At 42.5% G+C, this 24,492-nt stretch overlaps 13 protein-coding genes across 14 annotated transcripts; all 13 read right to left on the reverse strand.

Moving 5' to 3' along the window:
* Nucleotides 1-198: 198 nt before the first annotated feature.
* LSM04_004039 (Metalloenzyme) lies at nt 199-1,860 on the reverse strand (the record flags this gene model as incomplete). The annotated part of the gene is made up of 1 exon (XM_067334130.1): nt 199-1,860. The coding sequence occupies one exon, from the start codon at nt 1,858-1,860 to the stop codon at nt 199-201; it is 1,662 nt and encodes a 553-aa protein (XP_067186322.1).
* A 324-nt stretch (nt 1,861-2,184) lies between these two features.
* LSM04_004819 (Ribosomal RNA methyltransferase FtsJ domain) lies at nt 2,185-3,321 on the reverse strand (the record flags this gene model as incomplete). The annotated part of the gene is made up of 1 exon (XM_067334131.1): nt 2,185-3,321. One exon carries the CDS (start codon nt 3,319-3,321, stop codon nt 2,185-2,187), a length of 1,137 nt encoding a protein of 378 aa, XP_067186349.1.
* A 929-nt stretch (nt 3,322-4,250) lies between these two features.
* Nucleotides 4,251-4,595, reverse strand: LSM04_009602 (Cytochrome b5-like heme/steroid binding domain; the record flags this gene model as incomplete). Its single annotated transcript, XM_067334133.1, has 1 exon — nt 4,251-4,595. The coding sequence occupies one exon, from the start codon at nt 4,593-4,595 to the stop codon at nt 4,251-4,253; it is 345 nt and encodes a 114-aa protein (XP_067186512.1).
* Nucleotides 4,596-5,047: 452 nt separating this feature from the next.
* LSM04_005322 (uncharacterized protein) lies at nt 5,048-5,518 on the reverse strand (the record flags this gene model as incomplete). The annotated part of the gene is made up of 1 exon (XM_067334134.1): nt 5,048-5,518. The coding sequence occupies one exon, from the start codon at nt 5,516-5,518 to the stop codon at nt 5,048-5,050; it is 471 nt and encodes a 156-aa protein (XP_067186365.1).
* Nucleotides 5,519-6,076: 558 nt separating this feature from the next.
* LSM04_006055 (Organic solute transporter subunit alpha/Transmembrane protein 184) lies at nt 6,077-7,189 on the reverse strand (the record flags this gene model as incomplete). The annotated part of the gene is made up of 1 exon (XM_067334135.1): nt 6,077-7,189. One exon carries the CDS (start codon nt 7,187-7,189, stop codon nt 6,077-6,079), a length of 1,113 nt encoding a protein of 370 aa, XP_067186394.1.
* Nucleotides 7,190-7,580: 391 nt separating this feature from the next.
* On the reverse strand, nt 7,581-8,888 carry LSM04_003803 (uncharacterized protein; the record flags this gene model as incomplete). Its single annotated transcript, XM_067334136.1, has 1 exon — nt 7,581-8,888. One exon carries the CDS (start codon nt 8,886-8,888, stop codon nt 7,581-7,583), a length of 1,308 nt encoding a protein of 435 aa, XP_067186310.1.
* A 928-nt stretch (nt 8,889-9,816) lies between these two features.
* Nucleotides 9,817-10,866, reverse strand: LSM04_001285 (uncharacterized protein; the record flags this gene model as incomplete). The annotated part of the gene is made up of 1 exon (XM_067334137.1): nt 9,817-10,866. The coding sequence occupies one exon, from the start codon at nt 10,864-10,866 to the stop codon at nt 9,817-9,819; it is 1,050 nt and encodes a 349-aa protein (XP_067186218.1).
* A 935-nt stretch (nt 10,867-11,801) lies between these two features.
* On the reverse strand, nt 11,802-12,710 carry LSM04_004254 (Mitochondrial substrate/solute carrier; the record flags this gene model as incomplete). The annotated part of the gene is made up of 1 exon (XM_067334138.1): nt 11,802-12,710. The coding sequence occupies one exon, from the start codon at nt 12,708-12,710 to the stop codon at nt 11,802-11,804; it is 909 nt and encodes a 302-aa protein (XP_067186327.1).
* A 318-nt stretch (nt 12,711-13,028) lies between these two features.
* On the reverse strand, nt 13,029-17,111 carry LSM04_000231 (uncharacterized protein; the record flags this gene model as incomplete). 2 transcript variants are annotated; one of them, XM_067334140.1, is made up of 2 exons in its annotated part: nt 16,051-16,148; nt 16,196-17,111. In XM_067334140.1, the coding sequence occupies 2 exons, from the start codon at nt 17,109-17,111 to the stop codon at nt 16,051-16,053; spliced, it is 1,014 nt and encodes a 337-aa protein (XP_067186191.1). The 2 variants fall into 2 exon arrangements, with proteins under 2 accessions (XP_067186190.1, XP_067186191.1); XM_067334139.1 differs by having other exon boundaries at nt 13,029-17,111.
* A 244-nt stretch (nt 17,112-17,355) lies between these two features.
* Nucleotides 17,356-18,090, reverse strand: LSM04_006130 (uncharacterized protein; the record flags this gene model as incomplete). Its single annotated transcript, XM_067334141.1, has 1 exon — nt 17,356-18,090. The coding sequence occupies one exon, from the start codon at nt 18,088-18,090 to the stop codon at nt 17,356-17,358; it is 735 nt and encodes a 244-aa protein (XP_067186395.1).
* A 340-nt stretch (nt 18,091-18,430) lies between these two features.
* Nucleotides 18,431-20,524, reverse strand: LSM04_004598 (Peptidase S9A; the record flags this gene model as incomplete). Its single annotated transcript, XM_067334142.1, has 1 exon — nt 18,431-20,524. One exon carries the CDS (start codon nt 20,522-20,524, stop codon nt 18,431-18,433), a length of 2,094 nt encoding a protein of 697 aa, XP_067186343.1.
* Nucleotides 20,525-21,339: 815 nt separating this feature from the next.
* LSM04_000223 (Aromatic amino acid lyase) lies at nt 21,340-22,944 on the reverse strand (the record flags this gene model as incomplete). Its single annotated transcript, XM_067334143.1, has 1 exon — nt 21,340-22,944. One exon carries the CDS (start codon nt 22,942-22,944, stop codon nt 21,340-21,342), a length of 1,605 nt encoding a protein of 534 aa, XP_067186189.1.
* Nucleotides 22,945-23,516: 572 nt separating this feature from the next.
* Nucleotides 23,517-24,284, reverse strand: LSM04_008507 (ATPase; the record flags this gene model as incomplete). Its single annotated transcript, XM_067334145.1, has 1 exon — nt 23,517-24,284. One exon carries the CDS (start codon nt 24,282-24,284, stop codon nt 23,517-23,519), a length of 768 nt encoding a protein of 255 aa, XP_067186473.1.
* Nucleotides 24,285-24,492: the final 208 nt, after the last annotated feature.

A 24,492-nucleotide genomic window follows, 5' to 3' on the forward strand; every position in this document is an offset into this window, starting at 1 on the left:
AGCGACTACTCGCTCATTGGATGTATCCACTAACCCTCTGTCTCCGCCCAAGAGATGTCATGGGATCAGATACTCCTGCACGTATACACCTTTGTAGAGAGTCGTATGAGATCATTTATTTATTTTTTTTCTTTCCTACTATCTTTCATTATGTTTTTTTTTTGTTTTTCCCTTTACAGTTATATCCTTGCCAATCGATCACTTATGAACGACTTCAATGAGTGAAGGTTCGTAGTCGTCAGGTGCGATGAATCCCATCATATTGAGGAAAGTTGCTGTCACGTTTGCAAGTCCCGCCCGCGGGAGATCGGTGCGCATCTGCACTTTTGGGTCAAGCCCTGCACCACCAATGAAGACAGGCACTGGGGCGAGTGTGTGGGAAGTGAGAGGAAGAACATTTCCATCGGGGCCAACGATCGGTTTTCCCTTCTTATCACGTTGTGCCATATCATCCGAGTTACCGTGATCGGCTGTAATGAGAAATACACCGTTCACACTATCAACGGCATTCTTTAACCGCAACAGTGATGCATCCACGGCTTCAAGAGCAGTGATGGTCGCCGCGAGATCACCGGTGTGGCCAACCATATCACCATTGGGGTAATTAATACGTACCACATCGTAATTTCCGCTCTGCAGGGCTTCTATCGCCGCATCAGTAATCTCTTTGCTCTTCATGAGGGGCTTTTCATTGAACTGCACACGATCACTGGTGATTTCAAGGAACGTCTCTTGCGTCTCGTTGAACTTTCCACTGCGGTTGCCATTCCAGAAGTATGTCACGTGTCCGAACTTTTGGGTCTCAGAGCAGGCAAAAATGTTGCAACCGGAACCAATAAGGTACTCTTCACTCGTGCGTGAAAGCTTTGGTGGTGGCACCAGAAAATTATTGGGAATACCAAGATCACCATCATAGCGCATCATGCCGGCGTAACGCACCTTAGGCACTCGTACGCGATCAAATTTGTCAAAGTCTTCCTCCTCAAATGCACGTGACATCTCAATAACACGATCACCACGAAAGTTAAAGCAGAGAACTGCATCACCATCCTCAATGGTACCATTAGGTTTACCGTTTTCATCAACAATGACGAAGGGAGGATAGTATTGATCTGACACATTAACGTCTTCTGCACGGAAAGTGGTGATGGCCTCCTTTGCGGAATTGAAGTACCGTGCCTCACCCAACACCTGTGATTTCCATCCACGTTCAACAATAGACCAATCAGCTTCATACCGGTCCATGGTAACAAACATGCGGCCACCACCACTTGCGATGTGGGCATCACATCCCTTTTCGCGGGCCTTTGCAAGAACATTTTCAAGTTCATCTGTAAACTTGAAAGAGCTTTTATCGGGTACATCACGACCGTCATAAAGTACATGAACACGGATACGTTTTGCACCATTTCTACTGGCGTAATTAATGATCTCATAAAGCTGGTTATCACGTGAGTGTACGCCTCCATCACTCAGGAGTCCAATGAGGTGTAGTGTACGGTTTGGCTGCGAGAAGGCCCCGTGAAGATAGCGGTATCCTCCACTGGTAAATATTTCTCCACTCTTAATAGCGTCATCGACAAGAGAGGCACCCTGCAGTGCAACACGGCCTGCACCGAGCGCGTTGTGTCCGACTTCACTGTTTCCCATATCCGCGTCTGTGGGGAGTCCGACGGCTGTGCCGTGTGCGCGGACGGAGCGGAAGTGAGTGGCATTGCTGCGCAGTGCATCAATGAATGGAGTCTTCGCAACGTGAACGGCGTCATAGGCGTCACCAGGACCAATACCAACGCCGTCGAGAATGACAAGTAACAGTTTTCGGCGTGGGAGATCCGGGTGTTGATGAAGAGAGAGCGTCATGCACGTAATTATCTGAGAGAGATTAGAATAGCAATAATAATATCCTAGAAATAGAATAATAATAATAATAAGAAGAAGAGGAGAAAGATTGAAAGTGGTTGTAGAAACAGCAAAAGCAATAGTATTAATAATGATAACAATAAGAAGAAGAAGATAAAAGTAATGATGAGGTAAATGAATAGAAAAGTTCAACCAGGGTCCAACACGTTCTTTCCAACCCAGTACAAGAATAAATTTCCTTTCAACTCCACACCCACTACCTTTCTCGCTCCTCGACAAAAATTAAAAAAAAAAGATAAAACAAAACAAATCTCATTACTCATTTCAATCAAGAACGTTAACTGTTGGCTTTTCATTTTCATCTGGGAGAGATGTCTGTAGCTTCGCCATTACCATCTGTAAGGCGGTTATTTGATTTGATGCGATTGTTGCGTTCATCTCCGCTAGGTCGTTCTTAAATGTCTCGTCTTCCATTACCCACGTTAATGGTAGTATTGTTGGAATAGAATCATTGTCAATGAATCCATCCTGATAGCACTTCTCAAAATATTCCATCCACTGTGGTGAGAGACCTGTAAAATCGATACATACTAAATATCTCTCACTATTTACAACACGACTGTGGCGTGGTTTCACCACATGTACACGTTTATAAAGGTAAGTAGAAAGGAAAAGCATGCTCCGCAGTAGCGGTGAAAATGTGTCAAAGAGTTTAAGAACAAAACATCCGCCATTACGCAATAACTTTAGTGCGGCTAACCACTGTCCGAAGAGAATTCTACCAGAAATAGTTTCTTGGTAATTGGCAATATCAAATGAGACATTAAAACCACCATCAGCTACAACCAATTTTATATCCTCTGTAAGAGTTAATGAGCATAGTGCTTCAATATTCGCCAACTTGAATATATCTCCAGTACCATCGATTCCATACATTGGCAAAAATTCACTAGAGGAGAGACTGGAGTACCAGTCCAGTCCCTCTACACCACGAAGAGTCATACCAAAACCCCGAAGTTTCAACTTATGTCGTCGGGACATTGCGAAGAGTGCCTGCGAAAAGGCACCAGGTCCACCACATACATCAACAAATCCAATACGTTTCCCTTTTTTCTGCGATTGACGTTCTTGTCGTAGATGTTCCCACACACCACTCGCCTCCATCGTCTCGTAAAGTTTGTGGCCGGCGCGGTTTCCAAAGGCGGAGGCGCCCTGACACCCACTCACAGCCAAGGGAAATAGAGCATCGCGGGCCGCCATGTAGGCGGCGTTGTCAATACTGTCTAAAGCAGTCTTCGTCTTCCAGAGCTGTAGCCGTTCCGTCTGCTGGAATGTATCGAATGCATCACGCCAGTGGGAAAGTTCAAAAGAATTTCCCGTGAGAGAAGCTAGATCCGGCGACAGGCGTGCGGGATCATGACGTAGCAGGAATTCTACTGTTTTGTCCGTTACTTCCTGCATCTTGATCAACTAGAGGATATATGCAAAGTAAACAAAACCCAACAAGAGAAAGAAGTAGAGAAAAAACTCTTCTCTCCCCTCACGTTCTCTGCACTCACGAAAACCAAGCAGGTGAAAAAGAAAATGAAAGAAAAGAAAGGAAATACTACAATCGCCGTCGTTATCAGTTTCTGAAGAGAGGGAATAAGAATAAAAAAAAAAACTCGCACAATTCTCTTCTAGTTCTTGTTTCCCACTTGATGCACAAATACATATATATATATATATATATATATATATGAACTAAAGAGAGAATACGATCAGTGCCAAACTCCCGGATAGAGCCACTATGTGCAGCACCCACTCTCCTCCCTCTTTCTCAAACACAATAAAATACCGAAAAAGTATGCGAATGGGAAGTTGGTGGGGTGAGGGAAGCAAATAAAAAACAAAAAACAAAGAAAGAAAAACACAGTAAATGTGTTATGGCTTTCCGAGATTCCCAAGTCCCCTCCATTAACCCGTCGGAATAATCACCATTTTCATAACACACTGATAACCGCATAATAAAACACTGAAATATAGTTGGTGGTGATGGTTGATTTATGGAAACAAAATAAAAGTAATGAATTGGTTGTCTTGAGTAATTGAGAGTTGACTGGTTTTCTGAATAGTATTGGTCCTATAAATAAGAAGAATTTTGTTGAACTTGTTCATTTTTTTTTTTTACAAAGGTTCGTATCCCTCACCATCTCCTTTTTTATTCTTCTCTGTATATCCTTATGGTGGTCGTATTTTTTTCTTCTTTTTTCTTTATATCCCTTCCCCTAGTGAAAGTTTACACTTTATGAATAAATTTCACTCAGGTTTTCATTTTTTTTTTCTTCCTTTCTCCCCATCTTCTCCGTACACACATGAATGTGTGTATGTATGTATGTTATGCATACTCCTCACGGCTCCATCTCTGCGCCGCGGCTGTCAAAGAGCTCATCGGGGGCGAATTGCCCAACAACGGGGTACTTTGCACTGTACTTGGCGACCCACTCGTCCAGTGTTTCGCGGTGCTCATCTGCGAGATTGCACCACCCCGCGTTTGCCTCCGCGTCAGTGAGGAGCATCTTTGCCAAACACCGCGTGATGTCTTTGCCGGCAAATACGTGATAAGACGCCCCGCAGCCGTAGAACTCCGCAGCCGCACTGCAGTCGTACACAACTCCCATGACAGATATGTAGATGGGGGCCCCGCTCTCGCCATTGTACTTACTAAGCTCCGCCGCGCTAAATAACCGATTCATTACTTGCTTGTTTTTTTATATACTTTTTTTTTATTTCTTTCGTTATTGTTCTTGTTTTTTTTTGTCCTGAAGTTGTAAAGAGCAAATGATTGATAAGCACACGAGACACACTGTCTCCCTTTCTATTTCCCTCCTTCCCTCTCTCCTCCGCACACGCAGAAACGCTATATATATAGAGAGAGAGAGAGAGTGTGTGTGTGTGTGAATATGGAACAGGTGAATAACAACAACAACAAAAGAAGAGAGAAAGAGAAAACAAGAAGAAGACATATATCACTTCAGCAACAGTAAAGTCACATATAGCAATAGAGAAGAATATAACGACAAAAAAAGGGTTTTTTTCTTTTCTTTTTTTTTTTCCACTCATCCAGAAATCTCTGTAGCATCACTGAGAGTACTTTCACTCCGTTCTTCACTCTCTGTTTTCTTTACATCCGCCACTTTTAAGATATTTAGGGATGTGCCAGCAAAACATCTCGCAACTGTGCTCCGCATTCCAGAGCTTTAACCTCAAGCGTCTGTCGCATAGCCGCAATATTATTCTTAAGTTGCTGCAACTCCTCCTCTTTCCCTTTTTTCATCTCTTCTATTTTTCTGCGCAACACCGCATTTCCTTGCTCAGCGTCTGCCACTAATTGTTCAAGGTTTTTTTGTCTCTGACGAAGCTGTTCATCATTCGTCGTCGACATATGCTGCATAATGCGAACATGCTCCTCTGTCTTTCGTTCCATTACCTCCATTTGCTCCTGCAAATCTGCCAATTTTTTCTCCAAAACAAGTTTTTCGTGATTCATGAAGCGTATCTCGTCACTGGCGAACATCATAAGTTGCTCTACAGCCTGACACTGTCGTTTCAAGTACTCTAACTGCTGCCTCTTTTCATCTAGCACCTGGGCATCCGCTATTTTTTTCTTGGGTGGCATGAATGCCTAATTCTGTAATTCCAACAAGAGTTAACATTTAAAGGGGGGTGAACAACGGCAATACATAATAATTGAGCAAAGAAAGACAGGAAAAAGAAAAAAGAAAACCTTAGCGACCAAAAAAAAAAGCTTGAAAACATATTGCAAACACCAACCAGTTCCCACTTCACTCAAACTCAGACAAAGAGATGGGAGAACACTCCATAACCCACCAAAAAGGAACAAAAAACTTTTTTATTGCAAGCGGATTCACATAGTGAGTGACATAACTGAATACCAAAGGATCGTTATATTTTTTTATCTAGCACTTTCACTGCGAATGTTTTATTTTGTTTCGTTTTCATTCACTCAAACATTTCTTCATTTTCACATATTACTTGTTCTATATGTGTTTTTTTTTTTTTCTGGTGGGAGAGGGGGAACAAATGGGAAAGAACGGAAGAAGGAGAGGGGTTAGGTAGGGATCAAGATACAGAACCTCTCTTTCCTCCGTTCTTTCCTTCTCCTTCTCCTCTTTTTCTCTTCTCCATGTCATTATCCCACTCTTCCACGTCTTTTCTATCGGTTTCGCATGATTTCTTTAAAATCGTAAATGACATCCTCGTGCCGCAGCGTGTACTTAAGATTCGCCATCACACTGTAGCGAATAGGCGGAATTGTACGGTGTGGGGCGTGTGCGTCGATGATGACCGGCGCGTCGTCGCCTTCCGGCGGTTCTGCGGGTTCGTACGCGTCGCTGCCAAAACAATAACGATGGGCGAAAGCGACAAACATCATTTCAATGCAAATAAGAAGATCCTGCAATCCTTGCGGTACACGTTCCTCTGTCCAGTATTGAAAATGCGGCAGCAGGTGAAAGGCGGAGAGCAATTGGATGAGAATTCCCTGCCAGAAGGAAAGAAATATCACCATCTTGATGCAGAGAAATTTCATAAAGGCGTCTGTGCCTTCCATGAACTCTTTCAGACCAGTGTAAAAGTAAACTAAGGTTGTAAAGGCTATCGTGATGGAAATATTACAAATTAATGCTGTCCAAAAGTATCCCTTGCGTACATCCAATATACTACCCATCTCATTTTTCGCTGTCAGAATTATCACTATTACTGTTATAAGTGGTTTCACAATCATAAACTGAAACAGACACAATCTACAGTTCCGTACAAAGGTAGGAGTTATCTTCACAGCTTCCAACCAACATAACGGAAAGAAATGAGGTATTGGGGGACGTTCTTCCAACATAAGTGCCCGATATACTGTATCTACACCTCCCATAAGTGCAATCATAAGCTGAAAAAAAGCATAAATAGCATAACTTTCATATGCATCACGAATCAAGTTAAGGTACTCTGCCGCATTAGGAGCAAGAATGCATATCCACGATATCATAGCATATAAGGGAACCATAAAAAGGATACGTACCACTTTAGTTTGACACTCTGGGTCGGCAAAACAAGCGAGATGCTCCAAAATCTGAAAGAGGGATAATATGGTAGCAAAAATGGCGCAATACCCACCAATAAACGATGGAACCACCTTCTGATCACGCAGAGCATTTTTGAGAAGCAAAACTATCAATAGCAAAAAACCAAGAACGCAGGAAAATGTTCCTACCCAGTAGTACATCTTCCTGCGTTCGTTGCGTGGAAGCTGAATAATACCACCCAGTGGCATTTTCTTAACTGTTAATAACAAGGGTTAAAAAAAAAAGAATACAAGTACAAGAAGAACAGCAACAATGAAAAAAAAAAGGAAAAAACAGATAGATACGTGTATACTAAGAGTTAAGAACCTCTTTAAATCAATTACTTTTGTTTTTTTGTTTTGTTTTTCTTTTATTTTGAGCTTTCTTTTTTCTTTTTTTTTTTTGAAAGAAAAAAAAAGATAAAATAATAACTAAAAGAAATGACAAACACAGGAAAAACGAAAAGAAAAAGAACAAGAACAAAGTTTCGTTACAGTAAGCATCAGCAAATTCACTGCTATATTCTACCAGCAAAACAAACAACTGCAAAAAAAAAAACAAATAGAGAATAAAACAGTAAATATTTTTCCGTTTTTAAATTCATGATGGAATGAGATCATAGAGGCTAAGAAAAAGTAGCTTGGAAAGCCCAAGAGCAGATGTGACGGGAATATGACAATAATATGCTTTGGAACTCCCAGTGGAAGGAATCAACAAACCCCACGAAACCAACGTCTGGTGGTGTTGCACTGCCATAGCGATAGGTCCGAATTCTAGTGGATCCACATGATGAACACAAATCTTTAGAAGTGCTTGATACACCCGCATGAGACGCGGTACATATACGACGTGTGTCGAAGAAGATAAGACGGCGGCTTTATGAGATGAGACATTTGCCCCACCTGAACTTGTGCGGGGCTGTAGTTTATGATCACCAAAGACAAACGCGTGTTTTGACTTATGCACGGCGCCGCAGTAAAACGCACTGAGAGCCCACAACATGGCAGAGTATCCAATCCGTTTCAGCGATGTCACCAGCGGATCATCCCCCTGTTCTGACGCCGCCAGCTGCCGCTGTTTCCTCCACGCGGCGGAGTGGTGCATGGCGTTGGGTCTCCCGGTTGTGTAATGCGGGGCGAGCAGCGGGAGGACGTGGCCGACGCGCTGCAGCAACTGCCGCAAGTCCTGCGCCACGACACTCGCCCGCATGGGGAGGTGGGCGGTGTAGTGCGCGACGGCCCCGACCACCGCCGCGTGGGTCTGCTCGGGGGTGAGGCGGGGGGCGTCGCCGGGGCCGGGGGGGTCGGGCGGGAGGAGCGGGCGGTTGGCGGCGAAGAGGCGGTCCAGCCAGCGACGCACCGCCGAAGTGTCGGGTTTACACACAAAGTGAAGGCGAAAACAGTTGGAAATGCGTCGGGGCATCTGCGAAACGACCCACAGGCAAACGGTATTCCGATAACACTGCTGTTCCTGCTCCCCAACTGCGAGGCACGCTGAAAGCCAGTGATTGATGTTCACCGTGTCCTCCTCCAAGACGTCGGCGTCATCCAGAACAAAGTGCATCTCACTCCCTTCCACCGCCGTATCTAACCACTTGCGAACCAAAGATCCAAACTGCAGGAGAGAACACTCCGTACGACGTCGACGCGCTTGGGGTTGCAATCGCCAAGTGAGTCGCTGTAGTGGATCTCCATCCAGAGCTCTGGCACTCACGTATTCTAGATGAAAGGATTTCTTCATACTATGAACATGAACTTCACGTGCTGTAAGATACTCCAAAAGCAGTGTTGTCTTACCACTGCTAGGAGGACCGAAGAGAGAAATGTATCCGGATCCAAACTCAACACTCGCGTCTAATTCATCACGTAGATCCGCTTTAGGTTCGGCGTATGGTGTGTCTGCCTTCATATAACAGCAGTCCCGAAATGAGATAGACTAATGCGAAAATGTGTATTTAGACGGGGGAAAAATAGTTCTCCCACACCAGGCAGGAAAGCTCAAACCAAAAGAGAAAGAAAAGAAAGAAGGAAAAAGAAACAGTTTAATTCCCATAAATACAAACCTTATATATATATATATATATATATATATATATCCCTTTTTTCTTTTACTTATTACCACATACAACCCCACACTTCTTTTTCTCCCATCGATTGCGCCACAACACCATGTCTCAGTTCTCACCAATAAAGTAGTAGAATAGTCCCCATTTTAGGGCATGTCGCGATATGCCTGTTGATAATTCCATCGGTTCGTTTTGAAGTGTCTTCTTTTGCTAAAGCGATTTCGCGCATCATGGGAGGCCTGCATTGATGGATGAAATCTCTTATCTCGCATGAAACGATGTCGGAACTTGTGTCCACAAAACCAATGGGCAATGAGTACAGGGCGAGTGAGGGAAAACATCCTTCACAAGCTACAGCTGTTCCCCCTGTAAACCTACTGTATATATATATATAAAACAAAAAAAAATAGCTTTTTTTATTGGTACAAATGATAGCACCACAAGAAGAAGAACAAAAATAAGAACAAGAAGGAAAAATCAAGAGGAAAATGAAAACACCTAGTAGCCGTAGCACCAAGAACAACAACAGAGATAATTTTTCTTTTTTCTTTTTTTCGTTGTGGTATAAAAGATCTCCGAACTGTGCGAGATGGCCCCATCATCACTCACTACTACCAAAAACAGATAAACACACATTCACACACAGATAGATAGATAGAAACGAAAAGAATAAAAATCATTCAAACAACACGTGTGGGTGTGATTTAACGCAGAATTGAGGAAACACATATCTGACCTTATAGCGTGTCTATGGAGGCAAAGTAGGCTTAATTATGCCTTCTTCATAAGTTGCATTACACCAGCAGCAAACGCTTCCAGGTGAAGAATAGATTTCGTACCAAGTTTCATATTATGATCATATTGTGCCGCTAGGGTAATAATAGGTTTGCGAAGCTCTGGGTCAACAGTAGACATTAATTTCTCAAGAATTCCTCGTAGAATTACTTCACTGGAAATACACTGACCAAGAAGATCATAAAACTTGCCACGTACTTCATGTAATTTCTTCGGTGTTTGCTCCGTGACAATATCATTAGTGATTTCATCAAGAAATATCTGCCAGTCCGTTTGTGGAATGTCAATACCATTCCCTGAAAATTCCACCTTATTCATAGCAGCAGCCTCTACCATCAATAATGCACGACGTAGGTTGCCCTCCGCTCGCTGCGATAGAGTAGCCATAAAAGCAGGTGAGGGTATGGGTTGACTTTCTCTTTCACATACTGCATGTATCACTTTCGTAAAATTTTCTCTGGAGTGTGATGGGACACGGACTGCCAAGCATCGTGAACGTAGAGGTGCAATGAGACGTGAAGTTGAGTTGCATATAAGTATTAATCTACACGTTGACATATATTTTTCCATAGTCCTACGAAGAGCATGCTGTGCGGCTCGTCCCATTTTATCTACTTCATTCAGAAGTACAACTTTAAATTTAACACCGTTAGATGAATTAGACTGTAAGGCAACTGTTTGAGCAATTTCTCGAATCATTTGCATTACAATGACACGATCATAGTTACCAGCATCAGATGGATTAATATCAATGTGATTTGGTGAACTTAATGTAGCTATATCAACCACTTTACTGTCTGTTACCTGCACAGATTTGTGCTCCAATCGTAACGAGTAAACAGAAGGACCGTAGATGTGTTCCAAGACCGCCATGGCACGTGTTTTCTTCCCTGTTCCTGACGGGCCGTAGAGGAGTAAATGCGGGAAATCCTGCGATTTGGCGAGGCGCTTCAACACTTGTGTGAGTTCTGGATAGAGCTCCACCTCCTCCAGCGACTTGGGGCGGTACTTGTCAACCCACAGCATTGCTAACAGCTGTTGAAAAAGTACGATAAAAAAAGAAAGAAGAAAGAAGAAACACATATAGATAACACAACACACAAGTTTATTTATTTTTCTAGAGGATATTAACTAATTAAAAAAAAAAAATGGGGAAAACCACTCATTTTTTATTTTTTATCTGTTCTCCCTTTATTTCATCCCTCACAGATTTTACCTGTTCCCTCCTCTCTCATCACATAAAACAGAAAGAATGCAATACATATAAAAAACAGGAAAACAAATAAAAATCTATGGCATACGCCTTATTCTCTCCAAAAAAGACAAAAGAGAAAAAGAGTGAAAGAAAACACATTTTATTTTTTTCTTCGCGTATTTTCTTCGTTGTAAAAATAATTTGTAAGCAAAACAAAACGAAAAACAAAAACATTAATGGGCCTAAGATGACTCCTCGCTATCGATAATTATCAAGCACCAAGAAAACAGAGGTTGGTGCATAACTCCTTATGTGGATTGAACCCTTGTCGTATTGTAAAGAAATACAACAACAGTTAAATCCCTTTCTATGGATTCAGTAGGGAACCCTGCACATACACACACAAACACGGCACCCGTAAAAAATTAATTGAAAAACGAGAAACAATACCTTCTCCACCGACCCAAGACAAATATATATATATATATATATTTATTTATTTATTTGTTTATTTAATGTAGACCATCTCCAGGCACACATTCTTTTTAGAAGATTCTAGTAAAGACTCTTTTATTATGTTTTATGTGCAGATCTAGGATGGATGGGTTACGTAAACCCCCAAAAACCCTTCCATCAGGACAATACATGTAATGACACATTATGAAATATATAATATCTTGTACTTTTTCAAGAGGCATACAAGACAAGACCATTTTTTTTAAATCTTCGCACAGGCCTACAAAAGAAAACCAAACGACACCTCTTTTCAAAACCCGTTTCTTTCCATAATTCTTGTCGTCCATTCAATACCCAACCAAACAGATGCGTTTGCAGGAATTGCACGCAATAGACATGCTGAAAGACCCTTGTAAAAGACCCGTATTCCACCTCTTTTGTATGTGGCATAAAATACCTCTGACATGCGATGCTGTCCATCACCCGCCTGTACTTGGGTTTTTACGTAATCAAAAGGATAATTGCTCAACCAGAACAAAGTTCCCGCTACACATCCACTCATCATCGGTACTGCAAAGTTTTTCCCTACAGTGGTTGGTCCAATCGTAGAGTTTTTCAAGTATTGATGAGCCACTTGGTATCCCCCAAAGTAAAAAGGGAGACCAGCGAGTCGTGAGAAAAGAGTAGGAACATATCCTGAAAACATTCCAACCATTCCTTCTGTTTCTACAATATAACGTATACAGCCTATCGGTCCTTTAAATTGTGAATTATCTCTATCACTGTTTCGTAATTGTAGTTTCACCTTCACTTTCTCCATGGGTGTTATGCACAAAACATAAATGGGTGCTGTTAACTCTCCCGATAGGGCTGCTCGCCAAATCGGAGGTTCAGTATTAACATTCTCCCCCTCAGGGGTTAACAAATTCATCATAAATTGATTAACACTAAAAAGAATGGAATTATAGATACCCCCCATCATCAAGGGTGGTGTTAGTCCCCGGTAAAAACCACGAATTCCCTCTGACCTCAAAGTAGAGTGAAAACAAGAGGCACCACCTGGGAACATACCGCGCTGAACACGTGACTTTACAGTATCAAACGGATGACTACATAGCGCCTGAAACACACCACCCACAGTTCCACCAACGAAACGCCGTACTACCTTTTGTCCCTCTTCACTGCCGTCAGTGGGAACATTTTTCAATTCTTTGGTCATTAGAAGATCTAGTCAGTACCCACGTACTGTTGTAAGGTAAAAAGAAAAGAAAAAGAAACAAGGTAATAATAGCAAAACCAAAAAAAAAAAGGAATAGTAAAAAAAAGCAGAAAAAACTATTACAATGAAAATGTAATATTGATGCACATATTTACACAAAAAAAGCTAGAAAACCAAGGGATTTGCGTCTGAAGTGGTCTCTTCCAACCTACGTCCTTTTTCTTCAGTTATAAATCCTACTCTTGTAATGTTTTCTTTTTCTTTTCTTTTCTTTTCTTTTTTCTCGTGTTTGTGTTTGTGTTGATTCACTACATTGACTTACTCTACATGAGATGCATCGGCGACGAAAGATTTGCGCCGAAAAGCTTCTGTGCTGTTTAGCATGTTACGTCCCATTGCCCGCTCGCACACAGACTGAAAGGAGAGTGATTGCGCACCGTCATACAGTGTCGCAATATTTTCTTTGGAAAAAACTTCTGGAATACACATATTTCGAGGGTTATTCACTTGAACATGGAAAGCGCGATCTATATCTTCTATCGTCAACGTACCGCTCTGGGCGGTAGAGAGTACATAAAATGCTTTCTGCGCACCACGAATTGGCTGTCGGTCAATACAAAGCATAGCCAAGAGCGGCAAGGGGTCAAGAAAGTCCTTCTCACCAGCGAAGGTCATCCATAAGAGACGTACATAGGCTTCTAATCGTTCATCGGAGAGAAACTTATCGAAGAAAAATGGAATGTCAAAGAAAAACTCTTGGGTGATTGCCTCAAGACCGAGATCTGCCCGTGTTTCAAGTAAATGCGGTATGGAAGACTCTGGTATATAGTAGTTTTCTACCTTTCCTGTATTTTCTTCTTCCTCTTTCTCTACCGCTACTGTTGTCTTCTCTTTTTTCGCAGTACCCGCCACCTCAGGAACTGGCGCGCACCAGAATAACAAATGAACAACAAACTCTCTCCAATCAATTATACCACAGTTTAATGGATCAAAAGACGCAAATACTTCTTCCTGTGTTTTAAGACGTTTATTTTTAGTGGCAGCACCCGAATAATCTGCCGGTCGTACAATTTGAAGGTACTCTGTATGGCTCAGGGCATAGTCAGGTGCCACTATTTGAAAGGCACGAACCATTTCCACTAATCGTGTGACTGTGAGGGTGGCGTGAATCTTTGGCTCTGTAGGTAACAGTAAAGCCTGAAGGTCTTGTGGTACAGGTTCAGGGTGAGTTGGAGCACGTCCTGTTACTACAGGATCAATGTAAAACGTATCTCGACCCAAATGTATATCAGGGATTGACCTCTCTTCTTCGATAGCGTTACGAATAACATAAATTGCCGTATTTACAGCGGAAGCTTGATTCATTTGTTTTTCACGTGTATGTGATAACATTTCATCTTTCATTCGTGCACAATAGATTTCACCTTCTCGAAGAAGTCGAACAAAAAATTTTTGTATGATTGTAATGCGCTCTTGTACCTTAGTTAATTCAGTTTCAGCAAAAGGCAAACATTTGCTAAGGACAAGTGTGGGTTTCCCATCATCAGTTAAAGCAACAGAGGCTTTACCATTTTCACGTGCTTTTACTGAAGCTGTAATAATACCCGAAATTTTTTCAACATAACTTGTCATGATAGTTATAAGTTTTGTGATATTTTCTGCAAACATATCTTCAACCGTTTTCTCCACAATTTCCTCCACTTTTAGACCTTTTTTAGTGCTTTGCATCTTTTTTTCTTTCCCTTTTGTCTGCTCCTGAACGTTTTCGGGAGTTGAACGCATAACGATAAGCTCTGACTCTAGTTCTTCAAAAATACAGGGCTCTGACACAACAGCACCAAAATACATGGCAGTCAAGTTCATCGTTGTCAAAAATCTTTCCACTTCTGATTGTGCAGTTGCAACACCAATATTACATACCGACATACACCAAGGACCTAAAAATGATTCTCTCTTTGTGATATTCTCAATCTTTGCGCTTGCCTCTTTCCTAGTAATTTCTACTATGCGAAAGAGTTCATCCTTTAAGTGATCTACCAGAAGGTGTAATTCTTCCTTGCATGAGACTTGCCCAAGAAGTTCTACAGGAAGTTGTTTGTAATTTGAGAGAAAAGAATTTAATTTTGACTGCTTTTCATCAGGTTGATTCCAAAAACGATAAAAAACGTCCATAGCCAAGATGCGGTGTTCTAATAAAATATTCACTAATGCTTCTAGTTCAGTTCCAAACCAGGTATACTCTTTTTCATAGTTTGCCGTAAAAGTTAAAAGTCTCTGCATAAATGCTTCTGGTAAATCATTGGGTATACTATAGTATGGTGATGATGGTGGTCGAGACTCTAATTCCGATGGAATAGGAACTCCATATTCATTATACAAGGCTACAAGGCGTTTACGTTCATTTTCACGATGTTCCTCTTGTTCTGTAATAATCGCTTCTATGTATTGCTGACGCTCTTTTGCTGCCAGTGCGGCATCGTGAAGTTGAAGTCCCAACCTAAATTCTCTCTGTGCTTTTTCTAAGATTCGTTTGACAGCAACCACAATATTTTCCAATGGTTGTTCACCATTTACTTCATGTACATTCTCATCGTTCCCATGTTCACGTAATAGCCATCGCCGCATTTGAATCCAGGTCTCTTGCTGGCTAAGGAGAACGCGGTGAAGTTGTGCGGTGGAGGTTCGTGTGCGATCGAGGTTTACCAGATATGGTACTCGATCCGGCGGTGGTGGGTTAAAAACCATGTGATATTGCTCCAACGTTTCCTTGTCAATACGAAGTCCTGCAAAGCGACCAAAAATCGCTCTTGTCCCGCAGTGGATATAGACTACTGCTGAGAAGAGTGGGTGGGTGTGGGCGTTTAAGTGCTGTTCCCATCGCACCAATGCCTCTTTCTCCTCTGTGGTGAGTTCGGGTCGCTCCACCTCTGGAAGCACCGGTGGTGGTAGTGTACTGAGATCGACGCCCTTCTTTGGCGCTCGCACTTTCCCGTCGCCGCGTGTGGGGGGCCGCTCCGGTCGCGGGTCCGCCCGCTGCACAAGAAGAAGACGCCCCAGTGCCGCCTCGCCGTGGGAAGACTCCCCGCTGCCCCTCCCTCCCGCCGCTTCTGAAGTCGGAGTGGAAAGAGGAGTGGGGGCGGGGGGCCACGGCCGGAGGGCCCCCTCGTGGGGGTGGACCCGCAGCGGAATGGACCGCTCGAGTTCCCGCAGCCCCGCGAGTCCCGCCACGACACCGTCGAAGAGAAAACCACCGCCGCCGGACGGGGGCGTCGACATCTGCAATCGCACCAACCGCACCACTTCTGCGGGGTCCACCGGCGACCCCCGCAGAAGTGCCGCCTCAATGACAGCGCCAGCCTCCGCCCACGGGCTCAAACGCACAAACGACTCCACCTCCTGCACCACTCGGGCGTCGCTGGAGTACACCACCTCCTCCTCCTCTCCGTTGCGCTCCTCGTACGCCGTCAGAATAGGCAGCGCAGCACTGTCCTCCACCGTCCGAAGTGTCGGTAAACCATCACGTTCGCTCCGGTAAGCCTCAATAGCACGTTTCACTAGGTCACGATCTGTGAGATGCAGGAGTGATAGATTAGAAGAGACCTCACGAGAAACAACCGTCTTACCACTGAGTTTTGGACCATCGATTAGAAATACGGGTTGACGACAGACATCATAGCGGGTAATTTGAGAAGACTCAGGGTTAAGTTTGTCGTACATAGTGTGAATAAGGTAAAGAAATGCATCACCAGTTATCTGAAATGGATGACATCCATATATATATAAGAAACCGATATTAATAGACTCGTTCTCTTTCGAGGAAGGATGATTTTTTTTACGAATAAAAGAATTTAGAGCTATATTTTCAAGTATGTTATTTCGACCATACTCAACGAGAGCATGTTCCTCCACAAAATCTATAGAGTTATCCATTGATGCGAGAATACTACTAATAGCCTCTTCAATAGCTTCTTCCCTTGTACGGTTTTCTTCCTGTTCACAAAACTCCACCAATTCAAGAAATCGACGTTCATCATTCCCTGCCACAGATGACTGTTCAGTGAATTCACGCTTTAATGTGTTTGAAAGGTACATAGAATTCAACCTTTTTTGTAGCTCTACAGCTTTTTTACACTCACGTCTTTCCTCTAGAATATGTTCACTGATTATATCCCACCAGTTACACATCTCACCCAGAGAGCTCCTGAATTCGCGTTCAACACGAGACATCATACCAGTACTGCGACCAAGAAAATGAACGAGTTCCTCTCGACTGCGGCGTGTGCGCTCTCCATTACCCACAGCGATGAAATCAACACGACGACGTCTTCGGGCTTCGCGCCGCCGTTCCTCCTCTTCACGTTCGGCCAGCAGCGACGCCACAAACTCTTCGGCGGCGTTCATTCCTCAGAACTAACGTGCTCTTCCCCACCCCGAAAAGCTATTCTTTGAACAAAGTTCAAAGGGAAGAAGTGAAAAAAAAGAGAGAAAAAGGAAAAAAAAGAGTAAATAAATAAGTAAATAAATAAATAAATAAATATATATATATATATATATATATATATATATATATATATTAATAACAGTAATAAAGAAAATAATAATATAAAATAATTATGAATGAGAGACTCAATCACAGCAATTCGATCTATAATCTTTCTGTCCATGGTTTTTTCCCACTTTCTGGTGGCTTCGTGACGTTAATACGCTTTATAGCACGGTTGTACTCACGGTACGATTTGAAGAAGTTCAGCACAGGATGACGTAGTTGCCGCCAACGCAAACGTCCCTGAGACCAGAGACGAAGATCAATCGCCAACCGCCTACAAGACGGAACAAAGAGGTATCCCAGCATTGCTGAAGTAAGAAACCTACAACTATCCGAAACAAATGCCCAGGCCCAGTTTTCACCAGTAAAAATCGCCTCTGCTTTCATGATCTTTTGTTCCACAACGAAATAAGCGACTCCCATTGCATTTGGATCATCCACAAAGTGATTTCTTGCTCCATTAGTGACTTCAAGAGCATGCTGGATCTCCTCAGTATCATTTACAGCACTTTCATGAAGTCTTTTCTTCTTCGCATCGTACACGCGCTTCTGTACGCCATATATAACATGTGAAGCATAGCGATCCCGCCTGTATGACTTTGGAAAAACAAGTGTCCGCATGCAACGATAAAAACCCCACAAGTGTAGCAAGGCTATAGGGTAACACAAAAAAGGGCAAATCATATAATAGATAAACGCCCGAACGGGTGGAACTATCATAGCAAAATCAATGTGACCCAACCGGTCACGGGTACGACTCACCGCATGAAGAGGCTCATTCCACACATCCGTAAGAAGAACTTCAGTTAACGTAACTGAATGCACCCCCTCCATCTTCCAAAAGATGTTAGTAATAAATATATTAGATATAAATGTTTTAAAAAGAAACAACAGTAACAAAAAGAATAATAATAATAATAATAATAATAATAATAATAATAATAATAATAATAATTAAACGGTGTATAAAAAACAAAAAAACAAAAAGAACAGAATGAAACAAACAAAGAAACATAAAAGAAATCAATGAACTGCAAAGATGGGTTTCATTCGTTCGTACTTTTTTTTTATTTCTTTCTGTCTTCACAGTTACAAATCAAGTACGTCTATGAGAGAATATCCTATGCGGTAAATAAATTATTAAACTTCCACATAGAAACCCGTTGCAATTGACTCAATCCTTCCATATGGCATTTATATGCATGGAAATAAATGTGTAGATATCAGCTGCTTCTCTCATTATCTTACTAGTAGGCTTACCTGCACCATGACCTGCAGCCACCTCAACTCTAGCCAAGAAAGGTCCTCCTTCTGTTGGATTTTCATGCTGTAGGGTGGCAATATACTTCAGTGAATGCAGAGGAACGACGCGATCATCATGATCTCCAGTCACAACAAGAATAGCAGGGTACTTGAGACCTGATCGAATATTGTGTAGTGGACTATAATGCTGAAGAACCTTAAAATCTTCTTCTTTATCTGGGTCACCGTAATCCGATTTCCATGCATGTCCAATAGTAAACTTATGGAATTTAAACATATCCAAAACTCCAACTTGACAGACGACGCATCGGAAGAGTTCTGGTGCTTGATTTGCCACTGCTGCTACGAGTAATCCTCCATTAGAGCCTCCCATAATGGCAGTAGTCTTGGGGGAACCATACCCGTCTTTATGCAAAAATTTAGCGGCTTCAATAAAATCAGTAAAACAATTTTGCTTATTCTTTCGACGACCACCATTGTGCCATTCTTCACCGTACTCACCACCACCACGAATATTTGGTATGGCGAGTACACCGCCAAGGTTGCGAAGAAACACCATACGTGAAACACTGAAAGAAGGTGTTAGCGAAATATCGAAACCACCATAGCCGTATAATAACAAAGGGGAATCAGATGTCATAGTTCCTTTTTGATGAACAATAAACATTGGAATTTTAGTTCCGTCAGTAGAATTATAGAATTTTTGTTCTGTCACATAATCATCAACAGCAAGACCTTCAATTGTGTCATCTTTAAAAAATTGAAGTGTTCCTAACGGATCAAGGATATCCATGATATAACTCCGCCCTGGTAGAAGAAATGAGCTGATCTTAAAAGAAACAAAATTCTTTTTTCGATAACAGGTTAGGGAACTAATAGTTCCAATAGGTAGTGGTACTTTACGCATTGAAGTTTCGTTAAGACGACGATAATAAAGTACATCTTTAACATCCTCAAGATATACAAGAAGAAGTGTGTTTCTTGCGATATAAGCGTGACTTAAAAGGGAAGTTTTTTCTTCTACGATAACCTCTTTATCACCGGTACGGATGTCAATAGCAATGACTTTTTTTCGTGGTGAATCATGAGTAGTCAAGAAATAAAACTTGTTATCATTATTTCCCAAATAAGAGTATTCACCAACAAACTCATTTACCAATTCATTAAACTTTAGCGGAGCAGAGCCAAGCTCTTTCTCATTGCTTGGTAATTCAGCAACCCACACCAAGTTATGAGGTTCACATCCATCAAACAAGGAGACGATAAGGAATGACTGACAGTCCGATACTTCGGCTGAAATACTCCACTGCGGGTGTTCTGGTACAGAAAGAACTACCACGTCTTCCTCTTGTGGGTGACCCAAACGATGAAAACAAATAAATGGATCTTGCGCCGTAGCTGTTTCAGCGCCTTTATCTAAGTTCTCTTGGAGCGCAGGATAACGAGTGTAAAAGAAACCGGTATTTCGCCACCATGCAATACCTGTAAATTTTGCCCACTCAATAGATTCTTTGGTATCTTCCGCTGTGTCTGCACGTCTTACATGAATACGTTTCCAGTCACTTCCTTTCTCACTCACTGCATACGCAAAAAATAATTCATCTTCACTCCATGCGTAGTTTTGTAATGCTGTAGTGCCATCACTACTCATCGTATTGGGATCCAAGAATACAGTGGGATTCGTGTCTGTCAGACTTTTTGCGCACATTAAGACACTCTGGTTTTGTAAACCAGTATTATGAAAGTAGTAGTATTTTTCATTTCGATACTGAGGATGCGAGGTGCGGGGATAATCCTGCATCGCAGAGATGTTATTAAAAAGCTTCTCACGGAGTGCGGTGTTGCCTGAGAGGTAGTCTTCAAAATATCTGTTTTGTGACTGCACAAAGGCTTTTGTTTCAGGGTTTTCAGGATCCTCAAGATAGTCATACGGTTCAGACACCTTCACACCATGTAGCATATAGGTTGCCGCAGATCGACTGGCCAATGGGTATACCGCACGCATCTCGAATCAGTCTTTTTTTTTTTCCTTTGTGTGTGTGAAGGTTGTATTATTCCTATTATCTCAAACAATGAATGTTGTCTGTAGTTTCCTAAGGCGTTGCTTCGGTGTAGAGAGAGAATACAGCAAGAAGCAAAAAAAAAAAAACAAGAATTATAACAAAATCGATAATAAAATACAAAATAAAGCAGAAACACAGAGGGCACATACATGCAAGTTGGTACTACTACTGCTCTCATCATTTTCTTTTTTATTCCTTTCCTTCTTTTTCTGTTTTCTCTTAGCTCATTTGAATTTGATTTGCCTTTTAATGAGTATCAAAAAAAAAAGAAGACATTTTCCCACTAACATCTTCTTCTCCCTTATAGTTACTATCGTTTTCTTTTTCTCTTTCCTTTCACATTTTTTCTTCTCGTCTTTCCTGACGAGTTAAAGACAGTTGAGTGAGGAAATATATTTAGAAGCCTATGTAAAAAAAAATTGAGAAAATAATAATAATAATAATAATAATAATAATAATAATAATAATAATAATAATAAAATAAAAGATAAATAAAATAAATAGATAATAAAACAGAATTGTAACAAGGTTGCAACAACCCTAGTTTATTTTTCTGGTACCAACATAATCCCTTAATGATACCACGATACAAGAAAATAGAATATGAAAAAAAGAGCAGACGCATAAAAGTTAAAGACAAACTAATATATATATATATATACGGGAAGAAAGAAAGTCTTTTTTCATTTTATGTAATTGCGTTTGCATTTAACCCCAAATGTATTTCCTATTGTTCTGATGAAGGTAATTAGTGCTCTTAAAGCTTGCCTCTGAGCTCAAACGGTTTTGCTGGAGTAGTAACGCCTCGAAACCGTGCTTCTTCCGGTATATACTCCTCAACAACCTTCCATACCTTCCCATTGCGTAACAAATTTGCTACGTGGTCGATATCGCGGTGCACGACACGATCCTTTTTCCACGAAGGGCTCACCGTGCGAACGAGGCTCCATACCTTTTCCATCGGCTCCGTTGTCTTTAATGGTCGCATGAGATCAATTCCCTGGCAAGCACACAATAGTTCAATGGCGATAATATTCTCAACGTTTTCCACAACCTTGAGGGCTTTGCGTGCGGAGAAACCACCCATGCTGACGTGGTCTTCCTGGGCAGCGGAGGTAGAGATGCTGTCAACAGAAGCAGGGTGGCAGTATACCTTATTCTCTGAGACGAGAGCAGCTGCGGTACAGTGTGCAATCATGAAACCAGAATTAAGACCACCATTTTTCACGAGAAATGCGGGAAGGCGACTCAGTGATGGGTTATTCAATCTCTCAATACGACGTTCACTGATGTTGCCCAGTTCATGAACACCAATAGCAAGCATGTCCAGTGCCTTTGCAGGGTACTCACCGTGAAAGTTACCTCCTGATACCACCTTCTTGACACCCTCCGGGAAGAGAAGTGGATTATCTGTGGCACAGTTAAGCTCAGTTGTGAGGATACCATAGACCCATTCAATCATGTCATTAGAGATACCGTGTACCTGTGGGGCACATCGGATAGAATAGGCGTCCTGCACGCGACCACAATTTACGTGGCTGTTGTTAATCATAGATGGGTACTTTTCACTGTGTAGGAGTGCCCGGAGTCTGTGGGCAACGAGTTGCTGTCCCTTATGTGGACGCACACGGTGGATATCTGGGTTAAGTGTGCTGATGGTTGACTGCAGGGCCTCATGCGACATGGCGAGTGCAACGTCGGCGAGGCGTGCGATCCTACGAGCCCGCACGACTGCCTCTGCCCCGAGGGCTGAAATGAACTGTGTGCCGTTGATGAGTGCGAGTCCCTCTTTTGCGGCGAGGGAGATGGGCTCGACGCCGAGTTCACGCAGCACTGTCGCGGCATCGCGGAACTTGTGGTTTTTGCATGTGGCGAGTAAACCCTCGCCGAGCATGCCGAGGGCGAGGTGGGAGAGGGGGCCGAGATCACCGCTGGCGCCGACGGTTCCTTGCGTTGGAATGTGCGGCACCACACCGGCGTTGAAGGCAGCCACGTACTTTTGTACGGTCGCCAGCCGTACGCCGCTGTGGCCCTTGCAGAGAACATTCACCCGCAGGGCCATCATCATGCGGGCCCGCTCCGGCGTCAGCGGCTCCCCAACGCAGGCGCTGTGCGAGCGGATGAGATTCAACTGCAGCTCCTCCAACTGATCCGGTGGGATAATGGTGGACTCGAACTTGCCGAAGCCCGTGTTGATGCCGTACACAGTCTGACGCTCCTCCACAATCTTGTCAATAACAGCACGGGCAGCATTGATTCGCCGTACTGCACTCTCAGAGAGTTCAATAGTGGCATTCTCTTCGTAACCCAGAGCGTACAGCGCATCTGGTGTGAGAGAGTATCCGTCAAGGGTAAACTTCATATTTCTTATTCTTCTCTTTTTTTTTACTTTGCTTTACTTGCGTATTAACGGTAAGCACTGATTCTGTGAGACACAAGTGAGATATTCACACAAACTCAGAGGAAAAAAAAAGAATAAAAATTACGAACAACAAGAATTAAAAAAATTTAAAGAGAAAAATGTAAGCTCTTCAGAAGAGTACAACAAAAAGTAAATAATAAAAACAATAGTACTAATAATAATACCGGTGGTCATCAGAAAACCACTTACAAAAGTTCTAACATCGAAAGATGAAATAGGGATGTAGTGACGTGGTCATAGTTGCTTCTGTAGTTCCTAATTCCTCATCACAAACACACACATATCAATCCATCTTCTCCTAGTTATTACTGCTAATTGCCTACACTGCATACACCCCAATCCCCGCATATATATATATATATATATATATATACAAACATACGTAGAAACCCAGGGGATGCTTTTTCCTCCAACACTCATTCACGCAAAACAAAACGAATAAAATAAAGAAAGAGACAAAAAAAAAAGGCGAACAAGACAGTAAGATAATGTTTCATCTTCACTAGAAATCATCACACGCCGTACTTTGCCTCTTCTTCGTCAAACTCAGAGAGGCTATCAAGGTACCTTCGTAAGACCTCCGTCTCGATGTTGTCCTCCCACACCGTCTTCACGTGTTTCGGTGCTGGAATGTTAGTGTAGTCCCCTTCGTCGGTGCTTGACGTTGTCTTCTTCTGTCCTTCGGCGCGGTTAACATACTGACCAGCGAGCTCCACGGCGAATCCTGCAACGATGGAATTATCGACAACCGTCTTGAAAGTTAGCGTGTAGCCGTTAAGCTCCTTCGCTTCCTTGTGCAACTCCTGCGCCACCCGCTTGGCCTCTGTCGTGTCTCCTTCCTTCCCTGGTGCAACGTAGATCTTCGCCACGGCGCGCTTCTGCTTTGCGTTTACGTACGCCTCGTACACCTCAGCCACGTTGGGGATGAGATCTAGCATGCCATTATTTTGCATCCAGACCAGCGTGAAAAACGTGGGCTCGGAGAGTTTCTTGAATTCAGCGATATCTTCCACCACGGCAGTACGCTCCCAGAAAATGGGTAGTTTTCCAGAGGTGCTGGCAATTGTTTGGAAATCCTTCAAAACAGCATCAAAGTTACCAGTCTGCTCCGCCGCCTTGTAGAGAAACTTAGCGAAGAGAACACTATCACTGGGTACAATGTTTAGCGGGAACTGAGAATTGTCAAAGTCGCTATTGTAAAGCTTCCTCATACCTTCTGAAGGCGTGTAGAAACGGGCCGCAGCGACAGTTAATGCGCCTGCGGAAATACGACGAAACATCCTTCACACGTTACTGTGTTAATAAGAACAAATACCAAAAAAAAAAAAAACGGTTGGTTTTCAAAGAACAAAAAAAAAGAGATTACTTCTTCTTCTTCCAGAACAAACTGTTTCGTCACAAAAAAGAAGAAAAAAAAAACAACAACACAAAGAAGGAAAAAGAAAAAACAGTCAATAAATCAATCAATCACAACGGCAAAGGCAGTAG

Source organism: Trypanosoma melophagium (assembly GCF_022059095.1).
Source record: "Trypanosoma melophagium isolate St. Kilda chromosome Unknown ctg7segment1, whole genome shotgun sequence".
Lineage (NCBI taxonomy): Eukaryota > Euglenozoa > Kinetoplastea > Trypanosomatida > Trypanosomatidae > Trypanosoma > Trypanosoma melophagium.